Source organism: Oryctolagus cuniculus, chromosome 2 (assembly GCF_051225735.1).
Source record: "Oryctolagus cuniculus isolate XC-2025 breed Fujian yellow rabbit chromosome 2, ASM5122573v1, whole genome shotgun sequence".
Lineage (NCBI taxonomy): Eukaryota > Metazoa > Chordata > Mammalia > Lagomorpha > Leporidae > Oryctolagus > Oryctolagus cuniculus.
Window position 1 is genome coordinate 115,101,701 of NC_142868.1, and position 21,115 is coordinate 115,122,815.

General features: G+C 46.1%; 1 protein-coding gene across 13 annotated transcripts in view; it reads right to left on the bottom strand.

Moving 5' to 3' along the window:
- VWA3B (von Willebrand factor A domain containing 3B) overlaps positions 1-21,115 on the bottom strand; it is a 275,643-nt gene that overhangs the window by 15,728 nt on the left and 238,800 nt on the right. For all 13 annotated transcript variants that reach the window (XM_089326031.1, XM_089326030.1, XM_089326028.1 and 10 more), the window contains 3 exons: positions 11,756-11,867; positions 2,179-2,303; positions 205-342 (listed from right to left, as the gene is read on the bottom strand). In XM_089326031.1, the coding sequence (XP_089182157.1) occupies positions 205-342; positions 2,179-2,303; positions 11,756-11,867 (375 nt within the window). The remainder of the gene's footprint in view (positions 1-204; positions 343-2,178; positions 2,304-11,755; positions 11,868-21,115) is intronic.

Consider the following 21,115-nt stretch of genomic DNA (forward strand, 5'->3'; position numbering starts at 1 on the left):
CTTAGGGGGTCACAGCAATCTCAGTGGGGGTAGGGTCTGCACTGCAGAGAAAACAGAATCAAAACACAGGGGGCAACCAGACATGGCCGGGGAAATCATTCTTACAAGATACCTAGCAGTGCCTGCCAAGGGGAAGGCAACACTCAAGACCCAGCCACTTTCTCCCTGGCAGGAAAGTCCTTTTCCAAGCGGAAGTCTACTCACTCTCCGGTTGTTACACTTTAAAACTGTGTAGAGCTTTTCTGAGGCCACATCTGGATTTGGAAGTGCTATGACAATGGCAGGGACGTAGAAGTCAAATCCTTTGGGTATCACAATTTTGGCAAACACATAATCTCCGACCTGCGGGGGAGAACGTATAGATTTTATAGACAATGTTAATATAAGCTTGTTTCAGAACACCCAAAGATGATTGGCAAGTACTGATGTTAAACTTCACACACACATTTTTCTGTTAATAAAGAGTTCCAGGGGCGGGGCGTCCCAGGAAGCTGGAATCAGGAGTAGGGGCAGGACTAAAATCAGGCACTCCCAATGGGATGTGGACATCCCAAATAACATCTTAACAACCACGCCAAATGCCCACTCAAAATATCCAATACATTCTTGACTGCAGCATGAGGTGGTGGTGCAGTGGGTCAAACAGCCACTTGGAATGCCAGCATCCCATACTGGAGCTCTGGTTCAAGTCCCAGCTGCTCCACTTCCAATCCAGCTCCCTGCTGATGTGCCTGGAAAAGCAGCAGATGGTGGCCCACGTGCTTGGGCCCCTGCATTCACATAAGGAGACCTGGGCTCCAAGCTTATTGTGGTGGTTTGGAAAATGAACCAACAGATGGAAGATCTCTCTGTCTCTCCCTCTCTCTCTATGTCACCCTGCCTTTCAAATAAATAAATAAATAAATAAATCTCAAAAGAAAAAAAAAAGAGTTACAACGGCAGGCATTGTGGGGCAGTGGATTAAGCTGTTGCTTGTGACACTGTGTCCCTGCCACACATATGGGAGATCTGGATGGAGTCCTTGGCTACTGGCTTTGGTCTGGCCCAGCCCCAGCTGCTGGGGACTGGACTAGTGAATGGAAGATTTTCTCTCTCTCTCTGCCTTTCAAATAAACAATAAATAAATATTTAAAAAAGTAAAAGAGATCCAATGTTCCATAGGCTCACTGGGCCTTGCCTGGAATTCTGTGATCAGTTTGAGGAAAGACTTTGGCTACTGACTGGGGTGCAGGGGACAGCCGGCAAGATGCTGAGAGTTCTGAAAATCTGACCCTACAGAGAAGGGTGGAAGGAAGTGGGGAGTTTGACACAAAGCAGTATGAACTGTGCCCTCCTATATCAGAACAGCTGTCACCCGGGCAAAGGAAAGGAGCAGGTTGGTTTACTGGTGTTTCAAAGCACACACCTTGGAACCCATGAGTGGCAATAGCAAAGGGATGACCCGCAGTAGAAGAATCTCGTGAAGGGGCATACAGAGGCAGCTGGGCACTTGACAAGGGCACTGATGTGTGCCCGGGCTCTGGCTGGGGCAGCAGAAAGAGAGGACCAAGGCTAACTCCTTGCATTCCTCTCAGGGGCTCCTCCTCTTGCCCACACCATGCAAGAACCAGCGCTAGTGAAGATCTGCAGGTCTCTCCTTCCACTCCCTGGAACTGCAATAGCACCCAGGGTAGAGGCCAGATATGGCAGAGTTTTTATGAATTTATGAGTCGAAGAAAACACTTAAGTCCAGGTCATCTGTGGAATGCATGGGATAACTGTGGTGACGCAGCTCCACGGTCTGACATCCAATGATTATGATGCCAAGAAAAGTGCCACTCTGCTCCTGCTATTATATATTATATATTATATACTATAATGTTTTACAGCTAAAATGTCAAGAGCACTAGCAGTCAGAGCAACTCCCTTCCCCAAATCATCTACTGTCTTTCTTGCAAAGTGCTAAGTGCCACAGGGTGCAAGGTATGCACATGGGTGCAGATGTTAGCACCCAGGGGAATTGGCAGGTCAGAGTTATGATCATGAGTGAAGAAATTGCCAAGTGAAGGGGTGTCTTATACAAGCTCCCTGCAGGAGCCCACTTGGGTTAGCAAAGGACCAAACTGTGGTCTTGCCCTCCCATTACCCAAAGCCCTGGGGATGGTGGAAAAGGACCCTGAGTAGATGTAGAGCAGGTACCTGGAGCAGAGGGCAGGGCATGGCACCCCCGACAGGCGTGATGAATGAGGTGGGCACAACTTTGGTGTCTCCATACCTGAAGCCCACCAATGCATGGGTCCGGTTCAAACACTTCTTCACAACCCCTAGAAGGAATTAAAAAAAAAAAAAAAAAGCTCTGAAGATAAGAATATACTTATTTCCTCAGGCTTGCCCCCTCTCTGGGCTGTGCTCATTTTAACACTTTGCCTGTTTAATTCAGTTTGTCTATTTGATTTCCAGTGGGCAATGTTGGAAACAGTCCAAAGCCTACTGGGCTGAACCGCACAGAATGGAGAAGCACAATGCTCTAGTCTGAGGTGGGAACCAAGAGAGCACGAGGGAGCGTGTGCACCCTGCAGGACACCACTCCTAGAGATGAAGATCCTCTTCCCGGACGCCTCCTACCCCCGATCTCCTGGTCACTTATCTACTCTCATTTTGTCCTATAAAGACAGAAAACAGGTGTTGCTAAATTGTGGAAGTTGCCGGCGCTGCGGCTCACTAGGCTAATCCTCCACCTTGCGGCGCCGGCACACCGGGTTCTAGTCCCGGTCGGGGCACCGGATTCTGTCCCGGTTGCCCCTCTTCCAGGCCAGCTCTCTGCTGTGGCCAGGGAGTGCAGTGGAGGATGACCCAAGTACTTGGGCCCTGCACCCCATGGGAGACCAGGAGGAAGCACCTGGCTCCTGGCTTCTGCCATCGGATCAGCGCAGCGTGCCGGCCGCGGCGGCCATTGGAGGGTGAACCAACGGCAAAGGAAGACCTCTCTCTCTGTCTCTCTCTCTCACTGTCCACTCTGCCTGTCAAAAAAAAAAAATTGTGGAAGTCAAAGGGAAATGTGAAGTCCATCCAAAGTGAGAGGGTGACTAGGTTGCACACACACCACTGATGCCCTAAATGTACAGGGAAAAAGAAAACAGAAAGATGTTTGCCTTTTACTCAGAAAGTATGTATGTGTGCCGGGTCTTGAACTGGCACCCATATGGGATGCTGGCGCTTCAGGCCAGGGCTTTAACCCGCTGTGCCACAGAAAGTCTGTGTGTGTGCATGTGTGCGTGTGCACTGTTTGATTATATCTTATAATGATATAAAAAGCTTATAGAAAATGAATTAAAAGATAAGCTCATTTTGGTGCCAAAGAATTTAAAATCCGTGCATGCCATGGGTATTCAAAACATTCATGGAACATATGTACTATACAAAAACTATGCATGGATTTCAAAATGTTTTGCTTCAAAAGAGACATCTTTTAATGATATTTTTCCACATATTTCTTTGAAGATCCCTCACTTAATTATTATAACAGGGAAAGAAAATGCTTATGTTAAGATTCACATTTTTGTCATTTATTTGAGTTGAAATTTAATTTCTCATTAAATGGGATTCTAAATTCTAATTCTAATTGAGGGTAAATGTTGACATTGGACACTTCCCTTGGCAGTAAAGCTGCTCACTGGCTCCCACTCAGAGACAGAAATATGCACTCGTGCCCAGTACCCCCACCCTTGCCCACACCCTAGCCTTGGCACAGTTCCACATCCTTCCATGTGGCAAACAAATAGCTGTTGATTTTCATGTGGATTCATGTTGCTGGCTTTAACAGGCCAAAGAAATAAAAGCCCCTTCTCTAAAGGCACACACAGACAATAGCTTTGCATTGCATGTTTTCTTACTGAACTAAAATGTTTCACTTGGTTTTTGAAATTATATACTTGGGGCCAGCACTGTGGCCGTAGTGGGTAAAGCTGCCACCTGCAGTGCTGGGTCCACTTCCGATCCAGCTCTCTGCTATGGCCTGGGAAAGCAGCAGAAGATGGCCCAAGTCCTTGGACCCCTGCACCCATGTGGGAGACCTGGCAGAAGCTCCCGACTCCTGGCTTTGGATTGGCCCAGCTCTGGCCCATTGCGGCCATCTGAGGAGTGAACCAGCAGATCGAAGAAGTCTCTCTCTGCCTTTCTTCTTTGTAACTCTGCCTTTCAAACAAATAAACAAATCTTTAAAAAATATATACTTTTTTCACATAGCTACCATAAACTTTCTTTATAAATCCTTTTTTAAAAAAGATTTATTTATTAATTTGAAAGTCAGAGTTACACAGAGAGGAGAGGCAGAGAGAGAGAGAGAGAGAGAGAGAGGTCTTCCATCCGATGGTTCACTCCCCAGTTGGCCGCAATGGCTGGAGCTGCGCCGATCCAAAGCCAGGAGCCAGGAGCTACTTCTGGGTTTCCCACGAGGGTGCAGGGGCCCAAGGACTTGGGCCATCTTCCACTGCTTTCCCAAGCCATAGCAGAGAGCTGGATTGGAAGTGGAGCAGCCGGGTCTTGAACCGGCACCCATATGGGATGCTGGCGCTTCAGGCCAGCGCTTTAACCCACTGTGCCACAGTGCTGGCCCCTATAAATCCTTTTAATCAGAGAAAACAGCACTACTTTTTAGAAAGAATTTCTATTAGGAGAACAGTGAGCAAAACCACTCCTAGATGAGAACGAACAGAATCCTCACATGCTACTCCCTCCCACTGCTCAGAGGTAAGGACCTGGGCGGCCCACGCTGGCCGGCATGACCCTCCTCCCACTCCTGGCCTTTGGGACTTAGCAGCATCCACCATTAAACCTGCTGTCAGTTTTCAGTTGTTTGTGTTGAGGTCACCTGGCCCCCTGGCAGAAGTCCCTAGTAAAGAGGAGATCACTAGTGACGGAAAGCCAGTGGCAATCTGCCTTGGGCATTTCTCCCGGATTCAATCCGCATTGCCGCAGCTGTCAGCTAGCAGCTGGCCTGCTCGCCTGTTGCTACCTTGCAGTGTTTTTTGTTTGTTTTGTTTCTTAAGATTTATTTTATTAATTTGAAAGGCTGAGTTACAGAGATGGAGGAGAGAAACAGAGAGAGAGAGAGAGAGAGAGAGAGAGCTCTTCCACCTGCTGGTTCACTCCCCAGATGGTCCTAATGGGCTGGGGCTGGGACAGGCCAAAGCCAGGACCCAGGAGTTTCTTCCAGGTCTCTCACATGGGTACAGGGGTCGAAGCACTTGGGCCATCTTCTACTGCTTTCCCAGGTACATTAGTAGGAAGTTAGATCGGAAGTGGAGCAGCTGGGACCTGAACCGGCACCTGTATGGGATGCCGGCGTTACATCACAACGCGGGCCTTGCAGTGTATTTTAGTAAAATCTAACACAGCTCATTTCTCTCTGTATTCTATTGCTCTAATGAATTATTCTTATTGCCTGTGACATTGGCTTCAGTGGGTCATTTTCTGTGACAGTTTGCCCCAAGCTGAGAAGTTGTGACAGAGATTGTGTGGCACACAAAACCTAAACCACTTTCTTTTACAGGAAAAATACAAATCCCTGCACCTGCATCTCTGCACCTGGACTTGGGAGTGTGTTACAAGGACTTCTTTTTAGTTCCATCAATTCGGTTTCTTCTTTGTACATGCTCTGAAGATGATGAAAGCAAAAAAGAAACAGGAACGCCATCCAAACCCACTTTCCAGCTAATACTGGAGAAATGACAGGCGACTAGGCTCAATACAACCTATGGCTTCCCTAAAATATACAACACCAAGAGGAAAAAGGGAAAAGAAGCAAGAAGTTCCCTTGTCTTTAAGTTATGCTCACAGAGCATATATATTGAGTATATGATATTGTAATAACTTAGGTATAATTCTATTTACAGTAATAAAAGGTTATTGCCATAAAGAAAGTAAATCCTGGGTTAAGATTCACAGTTCTGTTTTTATCCAAGTTGAAATTTATCTTCCCTTTAAAAAGGATTCTAAATTCTCTTTGGACTCTTTTGGAATCTTTGTTCCCCTCCGGAAGTGAGAGTGGGTTCTCGCTGTCCATCAGCACCGGCTCCCCGCCAGCTGCACCCTGGGGAGCTGCAGGACCCTGAGGAGGTGGGGCCGAGCTCTCCGTGTGCTCCTTCTCCGTCTAAGGAAGGAACTCCGTCTAACTCAGCTCAGCTCTGGTTTTCGGCTTCTCGTACACTGCAGTTTCTCTCTGTCCTCAGAGCCTCAGGTGAAGCTGTGTCTCCTGGCTCTGGAACCTTCCCTGGGACTGTTTCAGGGCCTGGACTCAGACAAACGAACAAGCAGAGTGAACTGCTTCCCTTCGTCTGTCTCCTGCTGGAGGCTGGCCACTCCAGGCCTCTTCCTGGTTATCCACCAGCTCTCTGCCTTGGCCAGAGGGTGCTCCTATACTCAGCTGGGGAAAGAGAACACATTCCTGTTGAGACCCCCAGTGAAAACCTTGCCCATGCTCAGTGCTCAGATGATTGGCAGATTAGTCTAGTAGACAGCGTACGTCAGTTTGCTTGGTGACAGACGCCAGTGGGCGGGCATTTGGTGCAGTGGTTAAGTTGCTGCCTGGGACACCCACATACCATATCACGTTGCTGGTTCGGGCCCCAGCTCTCTGCTTTTGATTCCAGCTTCTTGCCGATGCACGTCTTGGGAGGCAGCAGGGACGGCCCATGCACTTGGTTCCCTGCTCCCCGTGTGGGAGACCAGATGGAATTCTGGGCTCCTGGTTTCAGCCTGACTCATTGCAGCCATTGTAGGCCTTAAGGGAGTGAACCAGAGAGATCTCTGTCTCTATCTCTCTCTCTTTCAAATAAAATGAAAATAAAGTTTAAAAAAAAAAAGTTGCATAAAAGTATCTGCTCCAAACTAGTTTCCTCTGATTGGTAATTGGATTTAACTTTTTTTTTTCCCACTTCTGGCTTTATCTTCTGATAATTCAAAGTCCAGCTTCAATTCCACCTCCCCAAGCTGGCTTTCGCTTGGCTGCAGCCTCGGCCTCCTCTCCGCCTGCCCCAGCAGTGTCATCCACACTCTATCCGTCATCTTCTTCCTTTAGTCTCAGCAGTCGCTTCCTCGTCCACGGTGCTGATTTCTGCCTCTTTGACTTGCTGTTAAAGATTTTCAACTGCTGTGAAGTTAAAAGAGCCCCCTCCTCCCCCAGGAGGGGACGGATTCACAGAGCGCTGTACCTGCTGGTGCTTACGCGACACGACAGTGCTATGTTAGCGGGTGTTGTTTTAAATCCCATTTGCAAAGACAGGGAGAGTGAGGCACAGAGATTAACAAAGTGACTGCAGTCACGTGGCTGGTCGAGGAGAGGGGGCAGAATGGAAGTGAAGGAAAACCTGATACCGTTACACCTGAGGAGGAAGTGTGTAGTTTTGCACCTGTTTGCACCCATCATGATTTGTTCCTTTGGCACGGTGCAGCTACTACTGTGAATTTCCTGAAGTGAAGTGCTTTTGCTCACTGAACAAGAAGGATGGCCCAGTTCCTCAAAATCATGATTTAAAATCAGGTCTCTTCCTCCTTCCCTTTCTGAGTAAGCCACACTATCAGCTTGTCCCTTCCATCCTGTACAATGTAGTCATTTCTTTGACTAGAGGAGCCAACCCCTGGAATAGAGCTGGCCATGTGGAAATCAGTGCTATGGTCCCCAGGAGGGTGAAAATACTGTAATTCCCAGCGAGGTGGCAGCAGTCGGAGGGCCCCACCCCAGCCCTGCTCCAGTGTAGACCTGCCCTCAAGCAGCGGCCACTCACTTCCAGGTGCTCCAATGCTGCCTTCACTAAAAACGTTTAGGAGGTTTTGAACAACAGTTAGCATAATAGGAGTCACCAATGAGGCCGGCACCGCGGCTCAATAGGCTAATCCTCCACCTAGCGGCGCTGGCACACCAGGTTCTAGTCCCAGTCGGGGCACCGGATTCTGTCCCGGTTGCCCCTCTTCCAGGCCAGCTCTCTGCTGTGGTCAGGGAGTGCAGTGGAGGATGGCCCAAGTACTTGGGCCCTGCACCCCATGGGAGACCAGGAGAAGCACCTGGCTCCTGCCTTCGGATCAGCGCCGTGCGCCGGCCACAGCGGCCATTGGAGGGTGAACCAACGGTAAAGGAAGACCTTTCTCTCTGTCTCTCTCTCTCACTGTCCACTCTGCCTGTCAAAAAAAAAAAAAAAAAAAAAAAAAAAGAAGGAGTCATCAATGAATGACAGGCCTGTGCTCTGCAAAACTGTATCTGCCCTTGGGCCGACGCTGTGGCACAGTGGGTTAAAGCCCTGGCCTGAAGCACCAGCATCCCATACGGGCACTGGTTCCAGTCCCAGCTGCTCCACTTCCAGTCCAGTTCTCTGCTATGGCCTAGGAAATAGTAGTAAGATGGCCCACATCCTTGGGTCCCTGCACCCGCATGGGAGACCTGAAAGAAACTCCTGGCTCCTGGCTTTGGATTGGCTCAGCTCTGTCCATTATAGCCATTTGGGGAGTGGACCAGTGGATGGAAGACCTCTCTCTCTCTCTTTTTCTCTCTCCGCCTCTGTGTAACTCTGCCTTTCAAATAAATAAATAAATCTTTAAATAAAAACCTCTATCTGCCTTTCTTTATGCAAGGAGGAGAACAGAACTCAGCGCGCAGGTGACTCTGAGTTAGTATCACCAATGGGGACAGATGGACACCTTGTGTCTCTGGATGGGAGGCCCCGAGAGAGACATGGCAGCCCTTAGGTAGCTTTCTGGCCATGAACACATCCTCTGAATCCAGTCTAACCCAAAGTGAGGACCATTCCAGAACATCACTGGCCTTCCCCTCAAATAATGTTAATATCATGAAAGATGATGGGAAAGGCTAAATAATGATTTAGCCTGGATTAAAGAATACCAAAGGGACACACATGTTAACTAAATGCAATATGTGGTTCTGGATTAGGATTTGCACCAGAGAAAAACACGCTATAAAGGCCTGGAGCACTGAGACAAGATTAGATAAAAGTACTATAATAATGATGTATTTCCTGAATTCTATAACTTCACTGTGGTTATATAAAGACTATCCTTGCTTCTGAGAAATACAGGTTGATGTATTAAGGGCTAAAAAGGCAAGATAAATATTACATAATTTCAAATATTTCAGAAAAAATAATGTGTGTATATACATGTGGGGGGGAGAGCAAGAGAATAAAGTAATATATATGGTAAAATGTGACAAAATGTCAGAAATTGGTAAAACTGGGTAAAGAGCGTAAAGCATTCTCTGTATTATTCTTACAAGTTTCCTATAATCTTCAAATTAGCTTTCTAAAAATAGAACTTCACAGAGGTAAAGTTGGAATCTCCAGAGAACAGATTAGCTGACTTCTTGGGGCAGAGAGAGGAGTGGGCACGAACACTAATCTCAGTCCATTCGCCAATCCATGCACTGCACTTAATTTGGCTGAGTCAGTGTTTAGTAACCAGCCACTAATCAAAATTACCGATTATATGACTATATTCAAATGTTTATTTCCTCCAAACTGACTTACCTGAGTTTAATAACAGCTACAACTAGTCAGATCCCACATGGCTCTCTGCCTCTAATTGCACATTTTTGGAAAGTCTGCCGATACGGTCACAGGCATTTGCATGGTTGTGGTGTTAGTTCTGACTCCTCTGTTCTCACCCGGGAGGCCTTCCACATTTTTCCCTCCCCCAGGGCTGATGCTGGGAAAGCTCACACATTTACTGTCTCCCCTGGGGCTCTAGCGGCAAACTGATCCCAAGCCCTAAACCAGGCAATAGAAACCCGGTCCCTTAGGCACTTCCATTCAACTGCCAGGCTAGCCTTAGATCCCTCTCCATCTCTCACACAGGGATGGTCTCCTGTGATCAGCCACTGGCAAATGGGAGCCCTAGAGAAATGGAAGACCCTGTTCCTGTGGACAAGACTCACATCTTGGTGCCGGCGCTGTGGCGTAGTGGGTAAAGCCACCTGCAGAGCCTGCAGTGCCGGCATCCCAAATTTCAAAGATGTTCTGGTTCTACACATGTGCCTGCTGGAGACCAAAAATCCTGCTTCATGAAGTATTTTTCCCACCCCAAAATATTATTTAATTAAATTTAGTGAATAGTTGTTGTTTTTATGGGTGATTGATAGAGAATGCCTATGCAAGACCAGTTTTGTTTCTGCAGCCAAAGGTTTTTGTTTGTTTGTTTGTTTTTGGACAGGCAGAATTAGACAGTGAGAGGGAAAGAGACAGAGAGAAAGGTCTTCCTTTTTCCATTGGTTCACCCCCCCAAGTGGCCGCTGTGGCCTGCGCCCTGTGCCAATCTGAAGCCAGGAGCCAGGTGCTTCCTGCTGGTCTCCCATGCAGGTGCAAGGCCCAAGGACCTGGGCCATCCTCCACTGCACTCCCGGGCCACAGCAGAGAGCTGGCCTGGAAGAGGAGCAACCGGGACAGAACCCAGCGCCCCCACCGGGACTAGAACCTGGTGTGTCGGTGCCGCAGGCGGAGGATTAGCCTAGTGAGCTGCAGCGCCGGCTTTTTTTTTTTTTTTTTTTTTTTTTTTTCTGACAGAGTTTCCTCCCAGGTTTCTTTCCCCACAGACCCTTCTCGTGACTTCAGCAATGACCTTTGTGTTGATGTCTGCGAGATCTCTAGACGGATTTCCTCTCTGGATTTGAGACCCTCTCTCCAATAGCTTTTCTGACCTCTTCACTTGGGCGCCTCCCAGGCACCTATACAGTTGCTTGCATCCTGGACACAGTTCTGTGCTTTCCCACCCATTCCACCATCTGCTGTGGGCACCGCTACCTACCTAGTGGCCCCCGCCAGGGACTGAGTGACAGCCCCATTCACTTCACGTCCATACTTCCCGTGGCAATGGAAGGGATCTTTTGAAAACTGCATTTATCCCTGCTTTAACTTTGGCTCCCAAAGCCGAGAGTGGAGCTCAAACCCCTTAACAGGACCCCTTTTAGATGGCCCCATACCAACCCCTCGGAGGAACTTCAATATTTTCTACCTTTCCTTTGCATGCTGGGTTCCACCCACAATCAGTTTGATTCCTCTAGACATCGAACATTGTACTCTCACTCTCCATGAAGCTCCCGTTCTAGCTCCACTCCTGCCAACCTGCACCTGGGTGATTCCTTCAGTCTTGGGCAAACTCCCATCCAGCTAAATTGGTCTTCCCGCTCTTTTTCACCATGCCGTGTGCACGCCAGCCTCGGGCCTTTGCACTGCTGTTCCCTCTGCTTGGAACTCCCTTCCCTCACATGATCTCACGCTGCACCCCTCCTCATCGACGGTCACCCTCCCCAGAGGCTTTTCCTTAACCATCGCGTTTCTAATTGCAACTTTCATCCTGACACTCTGGCTCGAGTTTGTGCTCTAGCACCGCATGGGATGTACTCCATGTTTCACTTGTTTGCTTTCTTCTCTCCCTCTCTAAGCTTTTGTCCCCTGTGAAGATAGGAATTTTCACCTGTTTGCTGACTGCGCGAGGCTGGTACTTTCACAGTTATTACATACATAGATCATAGGAGGCATGCAATAAAAATTTACTTCTTAACCAGGAGAGATTAAGAGATATTTTCTAGCTATCGTTATTTTTTTTTTGCCCCCAAAACTCATGATCGTTTTCTTTGAGAAGTGGGATACTTACTCACCGAGCTCATGAGACGCTGGTATGCTAGGGAAAGCACTAGATGAAGTCCCTGGTCTCTAATATCAAATTATTCAACTAAGAAGGTCTCACAAGTAAAACAAACAAACAAAAAATCTACCTGGAAAGTAAAAGCCATTTTCATCACATCTTGCAATAACTTTCTGGCCTTTGAGAGGATCCACTTTTTTGGATTTGACTTTCCTTGTTGAGTTTCCTTGCGATTTCTGTGGCTGAAATAGACAAAACAATGACAACTGATGAGAAATAGTTGATACAGGTAGTGGAATTCTTGGTGCTATGGTGTAAACAGGCCATGGCTCCTGAATCATGCAGATATTTAAAGCTCAAAGGTCATAAGCCATTGCTAGTAAGAGTATGGGAACTTAGTCCAATTGTGGTTTGTTTTTTTGTTGTTGTTTTTGGTTCACTCCCCAAATGGCCACTATGGCTGGCGCTGCGCTGATCCGAAGCCAGGAGCCAGGTGCTTCCTCCTGGTCTCCCATGCGGGTATAGGGGCCCAAGCAATTAGGCCATCCTCCACTGCCCTCCTGGGCCACAGCAGAGAGCTGGCCTGGAAGAGGAGCAACCGGGACTAGAACCAGTGCCCATATGGGATGCCGGCACTGCAGGCGGAGGATTAACCAAGTGAGCCACGGCACCGACCCCCCAATTGTGGTTTAAGAGATGGGCCTAATGGGAGGTACTTAGGTCCTTGGGGGGATGGAGCGTGCCTCTGGAAGGTAGTTCTAGTGAGAAGGTGGGTGATAGCAGCTCATTGGGCTCAGCCCCTCTCTGCCTCCTGGCTCATTATGTGGCCCTTATTCTGTACAGCTTCCCTATCCACCACCCTCATCAGATGTCAAAACATCAGGGCCGCCTGAGCTCGGACTGAAACTCCGAGCTGAAACCAATTTCCTCCCTTCATTAGTAGCTTGTCTTAGGTACACTTAGAAATGGTGACAAAAGGCTGAAGAACAGAAAATTGGTGCTGAGGAGTGGGGTCATTACTGTCCCTACACGTGGAGGTGTGGAGGAGCCTTTGGAATTGGTTTATGGAAGAGTTTGGAGGAGGCTAGAGCGAGACCAAAATGCAGTAAGCTCAGCATTAAGGCGCCAGGATGCTGATAGCAATGCGGACGGTCAAGGCCATGCTGATGAGATTTCAGATGGAAATGAGAATTCTACTGGGAATTGGACTGAAGGCCACCCTTGTCACACAGTGGCAGCAAAAACAATCTGGCTACATTTGATGCCTGAGACTTTGTGGGAAGCTGAACTTAAAGCTGATGGATTAGTTTTTTTTGGGTGGAGGAGATTTCAAAACGGAAGCATTCAGGCTGCAGCTTGGATATTATTAATCATTTTAGTCCCTTTCACAGTGAGAAAAATGATACAGGCATACAGATTTGGAAACTTCACAACCTGGTATGAGCATGCATTCAGGATGAGAGCCTCTTGCTAAAGATACTAGTGCAGGTCAAAGGAAGCCATATACTAGCAGGAAGACAATGGGAAGAAAGACCCCGAAGACTTCAGAGTTTTCTGAGCGTCCCTCCTGGCCCCCATCACCCAGAGGCCTGGAAAGGATGAATTGTGTCATGAAGCCAGGGCTTTCACGAGAGCGTGCTCCGTACCGCCTCAGGGCTCACTTCCCACGTTCAGCTGGGTAAGTGCTCCACAGCTGTGGCGGTGATTCAAGGGGGCCTGGCTGCAGCTCATACAGGCAGCAGATCCTGGAACTCTCCACACGATGCTGGCTTTGCAGGTGCTCAGAACGACAAGACTTAGGAGGTCATGGTGGCTTCCATCAGTACTTCAAAGAAAAGTCTAGGAAGCCAGGCGAAGTTTGCTGTAGAGTCAGAACCCCTGCAAGGTGCCCCCAATGGGGTAATGCCCAGTGGAACTGTAGAGAGGAACCCCAGATAGATAGAGCAAACAGTAATGTTCAACACCTGCCTGGGAAAGCTACCAACCTCAGTGTGTAGCCTCAGAGAGTCGGTGAATAGAAGAGAGCAACAGAGCTGTAGAGGCACAGTGGGCTCCACCTAGATTTCAAAGTATGCTGTGAGTCCAGGTGGAGACCGCCACAGGGACAGAGCCACTGCAGGGAACCTCCACTAGGGCAATGCAGGCCGACAGGTGAGGTCGGAGCTTCTGCAGAGTCTCCCCACCAGGGCCAGGCCTCGTGGAGCTGCAGATATCGAAACTCCAGCCTGTGAGAACGAAGCATGGGCTATGACCAGAAAAGCCCGAGGACCACCGCGGCCCAAGCCCTTGGTGCCTTGCCCACCACAGCGTGTTCCAGGTGCTGGACTCTGGGGATTAATGTGTTCCCTGCTGGATTTAGGTCTTGATCTGATTAAACCTTTCTGCTTGCCTGAAGTTTCTGAAGTGGAAATGTTTACCCTGTGCCTGTCCCCAAGTCTGTCATGGAAGCATGTAACCTGGATTTTTATAAGCTTACAGCTGGCAGTTGCCTTGAGTTTTAGATGAGACTTAAGACTTTTGGACTTTTAAATTAACGTGGAACTGACTTAACACTTTGCCACTTTTTTGGATGGAATAATTGCATATAATCTGGGAAAAGGACACGAGATTTGGGGATCCAATTGTCAAGGTAAAAGGTGATCAATAGATACCAAAATTGAGAAGACCCCACTGGTGAAATGTTTAGAACAAGACTTTAAGTCAGTTGTTAACAATAGTCCACGAGATAGGTTTTTTTTCAGCAGAGAAATGGAAATTTAATAAAAAATAAAAATTGGGGTTGGGACTCTACAGTTGGTAAAACCACCACCTGCAGTGCTGCATGCCATATGGGTGCCAGTTCAAGTTCCGGCTGCTCCACTTCCTCTCCAGCTCCCTGCTAATGTGCCTGGGAAAGCAGTGGAAGACGGCCTAAGTCCTTGGGTCCCTGCACCCACATGGGAGACCTGGAAAAAGCTCCTGGCTTCAGATCTGCCCATTTCTGGTTATTGTGGCCATTTGGGGGAGTGAAACAGCAGATGGAAGATCTCTCTCTCTTTCTCCCTCTCTCTCTGTAACTCTACCTTTGAAATAAATAAATAAATAAATCTTTAAAAAATACATCTGAAGGATTCAATGGAAGAATTGATGTATCAGAGAGAACAAATATACTTGCAGATGAATCAATCAAAAGTTTACAATTTGAAGAACATACAGAACAAAAGGGTTTTAAAAAATGAAAACAGGGTCCTTTTTCCTGTTTCCGATAAGACCTTCAAAATCAGTTCAGTTAAAATCTTTCTGGAAGACGTTACTCCCAGGACATTTCTGAAAATATAAAGACGCTTTGTTATTTCAAAATCGTACTGCATGAATCAGCACTGGAGTAAATATCATGGCCATGTCCGCTATGTGAATAAACTGGTGGCTTCATTTTCATATGTGAGGTCAACTCTAAAGTTCTATTTTTTTATGTTCAATGGCTGACCATTAATATAAAGACCCAGTCCCTACTACCCTTGCCCCTCCAATTCCCCAAGCCTTCATTTCATCATTCAGAATAGCCATTATTTTAAATCCCTAATAAACTAGATGACCAATTCCCTTGTAAAATATATTAAAAATGAATTACTAGGGAGGTGAAGTAATGTACACACATAAAGAGTTTGATTCTAGGTAAATATATCCAAGGATTCTGAAAAGCAAATAGTAGTCATTGGGTGGGGAAGGAAAATGAATATTCAAAGTTCCACCAAACTAGTGATGAGTATAACAGGTTTTTTTTTTTTTTTCCCCTCTAGTGTCTTCTGGCCTGATCTCAGGGTAGACCAAAACCCAGAAGTTGGCTCCTCAATGCAGACAGAGAGAGCTCTAAGAGAAGGCTTTCTAGTTCGGGATTAAGAAATGGGAGAAGGAACTCCCAGCGCTCAAAGAAAGAACACAGCTGTATCTCCCCTTTTATTCTCCATTCTCACAAACCAGTCCCCAACCAATCCCCATGGCAGCGGCAGCACTGTTGGCAACATGAGCCCAAAGGAGCCAAAACTCTGAATGAGGGGCATCTTCCTGTACAACTACTGGCACTGTGGTTCTCAAAAAGGAGCTGAATTCCCCAACCACGTTTTTCTCTTTTGCCGCCTCTGGCCTCAGATGCAAGTACAAAACGTGGATGCATACAACTAAGTCAGGTAAATAAAATGCCAGATTTCTGGCTGCAGGATTGGAAAGAGGAGCTCTAGGGAACTGGAAGTCACTAGATCACTTACAATAGAAAAGACAAGGCCGAGTGTCACCCCACATCAAACATACAACGGCATCACAAGAAAAGGAAACTACAAGCCTATATTCCTCATGAAGAGATGCAAAATACACAAGAAAATATCAGCAAGTAAATCCAATAACATGCAAGAAGCATTATACACAATGCCAAGTAGGATTTATCCCAGGTTGCAAAACTGGTTTAGCATCCATAACAGCAGAATAAAGGATATCAGTTAATTTTAATATATTAATATTATTATTAATAAAGGATAAAACTATATGAGAAATAGAATAAAAGGTAAGACCACATTAAATGTATGGGAAAAGATTACTTGACAAAATCCAATACCCTTTCATGAGAAAAACTTAATAAATCGGGTATGGAGGGGAACATCTTCAAATTTATAAGACACCTACGAAAAGCCCTCATTGAGGGTAGGCATTTAGCCTAGTAGTTAAGATACCACATTCCTTGTCAGGGTACCCAGGTTTAATTTCCAGTTCTGCAGCCAGACCTGACCAACGCAGACCTCAGCAAGCAGTGTTGATGGGTCAAGAAATTGGGTTCCTACCACCCATGTGGGAGACTTGATACAAGGCAAGGCATTCTTGTCCGTTCTAGTTAACACTGTATCATTGTATTTGAGATTCTAGCCAGTACAATCAAGCAAGAAAAAAATATAAAGCTACCAAGACTGGAAAGGAACAAATAAAACTGTCTATTCATAAATTATATGAGCCTATATATGCAAACCCCTAGGGAATCCATCCAAAAGCTGCTTGAATTAATTAACAAGCTCAGCAAGGGGTCAGTCATGTGATAAGATAAATGTAGAAAAAGTCAATTTTTCCCATGTGTTAGGAAGCAGCACTATGAAAATGAAATTAAGAAAACATACCCTTTATAATAATATAAAATAACATTTAGGAATAAATTTTATCAAAATAAGTAAAAGATCTATACAATGAAAAAATACAAAACATCATTGAGATAAATCGAAGATTTAACAAGTGGAGTGACAGACCATGTTCATGGATTAGAAGACTTGCTATTATTGAAACAGTCATTTTTCACAAACTGATCTATAGACTCTATATTATTCATATAAAGTACCAGAAATCTTTTGTTTGTTCTTATATATTTTCAAAAATTGAGGTGATCCTAAAATTTACACATAAATGCAAGGGACCCAAATGAGTCAAAACAAATTTGAAAAAGAACAAACTTGGAGAACTTATGGTCATTGATTTTAAACTTCCTATCAAGCTACAGTAATCAACAAAGTGTGATACTATAATGGAACAGTATTTAAAGTCAAGGAATGAATATTATAGTAGATTGATTTCTGATACCTTGGAAAAAAATTGGTGGTTTCCTAAAAAATTAAACTTACCACATAACTATAAATATCACTATTTAGTACCTAGCCAAGAGAAATGAAAGCATCACCATACAAAGACTTGTGTGCAGGTGTTCCTATCAGCGTTACTCACTATAGTAAAAAAGCGGGGTTAATTCAATGTCCATTAACTGGGGCATAAACAAAATGTGATATACAATAGAATATTTTCAGTAGCTTATGTATGAAATATACAAAAAGGCCAAGTTTATAGGACAGAAATTAATTACTGGCTACTCAGAGCTGAGGGTGTGAACAGACACCAACTACAAGTGGGCTTGAGGATCTTTCTGGATGATGAGAATTTCTTTCTTTCTTTCTTTCTTTCTTTCTTTCTTTCTTTCTTTCTTTCTTTCTTTCTTTCTTTTTTTTTTTTTTTGACAGGCAGAGTGGACAGTGAGAGAGAGACAGAGAGAAAGGTCTTCCTTTGCCATTGGTTCACCCTCCAATGGCCGCCACCGCCGGCGCGCTGCGGCTGGCGCACTGCGCTGATCCAAAGCCAAGAGCCAGGTGCTTCTCCTGATCTCCCATGCAGGTGCAGGGCCCAAGACTTGGGCCATCCTCCACTGCACTCTGGGGCCAGAGCAGAGAGCTGGCCTGGAAGAGGAGCAACCAGGACAGAATCCGGCGCCCCGACCGGGACTAGAACCCCGGGGTGCCGGCACCGCAGGTGGAGGATTAGCCTAGTGAGCTGAGGCGTCAGCCTGATGATGAGAATTTCTATAACTGGATTGCGGTGGTGGCTGACAACTCTGTCCATTTTACTAAAATCATTGAATTGAAATAGATAATTTTATGGTTTGTAAATTATACTTCTATGAATTTTTTTAAAATAGGTGGCCATTTATTTTTGGTTTGCTCTGCACACCATTCATGGTATTTTGACTAGTGTAGGCTGAAGGAGTGAGTGATCCCAGAAGCTTCTGAATAAACTTTTAAATCAAAAGATAAACCACACAGCCCCTTTCTTCCAATAGTTACGCTGCCAAAACTAGGAACTTTTCCTTCCTGGATTTTCTTCATTTTTTTCTTATCATTGAAACTTATTAATTCAGGGCTGATGCTGTGGTGCAGTGGGCTAAAGTTGTGGCCTGCAGTGCTGGCATCCTATATGGGCACTGGTTCGAGTCCCAGCTGCTCCACTTACAGTCCAGCTCTCTACTACTGTTCCTGGGAAAGCAGTAGAAGATGGCCCAAGTCCTTGGGCCCCTGCAACCACATGGGACACCTGGAAGAAGCTCCTGGCTCCTAGTTTCAGCCTGGCCCAGCTCCGGCCATTGCAGCTATTTGGGGAGTGAACCAGCGGATGGAAGACCTCTCTTTCTCTCTCTGTCTCTGTCTCTGTCTCTACCTCTCTCTGTAACTCTTTCAAATAAATAAGATACATTAAAAAACTTATAATTCATTGGCTTCCTAAAGAAATGAGTCCTCCAACCCAGTTAGTGTCTAGTGAACTCAACTTCCAGTTTTTCCTCTCTCGAACCTTTCAATGGTCTCTCCTCCATGACACAAAGCACAGAATAAGGTATCTTCACCGGCACATTCGTGCCATCTTTTTGCAGTCCTCTATCTGTACAGCTATAGCTATATATTTGCCACGCCATAGTTATAGCATAAGTAAAGTATTTAATGCATACTTTATGAGTTCATCTTCAGGCCTCTCACTTAAGGAAGTCTGTAATTTATGAGGCAATTGACTATAAAAATTTAAATAACTTCAAGCAGCCCGAACACCATTTGCTCTTGGGTCATTATTCATGTTCAGTTCACTGTGGGTTCTGGAAATCAGCGGGCTCATTTCCATGGTGCCCTGATGAGACTGGGTTCTGTTGCAGCTGTATATCCCTTGGATCTGTTTGCAGATGCTCTTCAGGTTCATTAAAAGAAAGGGAATATGGTTTATTTTCTCCAAGATGAAAACTCAGGAGCCAGGTCTTCAGAAATGAAGAATTATTGAGCAAAGGGGTTAAGGTCTCCTAAAGGAATAGTGGGATATTTTCAAGCCTTCAGACCTGCCTGGCTTGTAACCTCTATAGCCAAGGACAAAAATGCACAATGAATGGAACACTCCTGTTTTGTTTATGATGTTTGTCATTTAGCCCGATTTTTCTTGGGTCCCTCCCTTCTCGTGGAATTCGTGCTTTCACTGAGATAGTCCGTATGTCGAGGAGAATGACCCAGCAGCCCTGGGGGCTGGTGAATGCTACCTGCTGGTTCTGGGGCTTTCCCCCAGAGGAGAAGCTGAAGGCTCCCCACTGTGGGGACTCACACCGACCTTCTGCAGAGCAAAGGTATCCCAAAGGGAGAAGCCTGCATCAGGACACGGCAGAAATAGCAGAGTGCTGCCTACCTGGCTGCGTGTCTTTCAGTAATCTCTTAACCTTCATAAGGCCTTTATTTATGCACATGCAAAACGAGGGGACAGGCTAAGTGGTCTCTAGTGCCCTCTGATTGCACTGCTCTGTCCAGGAGTGCCCGAGTCTGCTATCATTCTATGTGCACACAAGGAAAGGGACACAAGTATGCTGCCCTTGTTTCCACAATACGAGGGAAATTCGCCAGCCAGAACTGTGAAGCCAAGTAGCTCTCTTTTCCCATCATCCTACTTCAAAGCTATTCCACGGTCTCCTGCAGTCAGCTCCTCCATGTAAAATAGAGTAGTAATTAGCAGAATTTATACTCTGGAGAATCTGGAACACTCCAAGTTAAATCAGCTATTGCCAAAGGAGACTTTTAACTTAGCAGTAAGACTTTGGAATGCCTAGGTGAGATTCCTGGTTCTTGTTTTCCAGTTTCCTAATAATGCAGACCCCATGGGGCAATGGTGATGGCTGAAGTACTTGGGCTCCTGTCCCCCATGTGGGATACCTGGATTGAGTTTCTGGTTCCTAGCTTTGGCCCAACCCAGTCCTAGCTATTGTGGGCATTTGGGGAGTGACTCACTAGATGGGAGTTCACTCTGTCCATGTCTCTCCCTGTGTATCTCAAATTAAATAATTAACTAAAAATTTAGCTCTTGCCTAAAACTCTCATCTTTACACAAAGTCTGACTTAAAAATCTCCTTGCTTTATGTCATCAGTGTTCTCATTGAAGAGTGGCTGGTCAGGAGGCCACCAAGTAACAGCCTATCAGTCCAAAAAGATGTCCCACATAGAGTTCAGAAAGGACTTTAGATTTTGCCAGGATAACCCATCGTTCGTTAGATATATTTAAAGTCCCCTTTCAAAATTCTAAGTGAGGATATTCACATGATTTATTTAAGTAGTCCCCTTTTATCTTTAGATTTCAAACACTGACTATTCCACATCCTAGCAAGATGCTAACACATGAGACTGCTTTCTGCAGTTTCAGAAGGGGCCTGGAGACACACAGCTATGAAGTCAGGAAACTAAAATAGTCAGGGAGCTTTTCCCCTGTAGCTGTCCCTCACGCCTCAGCTCATCTGGTACCGGGCAGCCCCATTCACTCTGTGAGGACCTCCTCCCTCTGCTCGGGCAGCTGCAGTGCTTGGAAACAATGCAGAGAGCTATGGTGCTCATTTTTTAGCACCAAGTCCCACTCGAGAAAATGCCTTTCCAAATGGCTAAAGGTGGTGAATCATTCACACACCTGTGAGTTCACCGGAAGTAACCAGGACAGGCTCTAAAGGGCTTTGGGACTCATATTTACTCTGCTTTTGTTTCCAACCGTTATTACTATCGAGAATTCATTTCAATTTGATGCCACAGCATGGAGTTCCGTGTGGAAAGAATCTCTCATCACGGCCTACTTAACGATGCATTTGCGGCCTGCGCCGTGGCTCACTAGGCTAATCCTCTGCCTGCGGCGCCGGTACCCCGGTTTCTAGTCC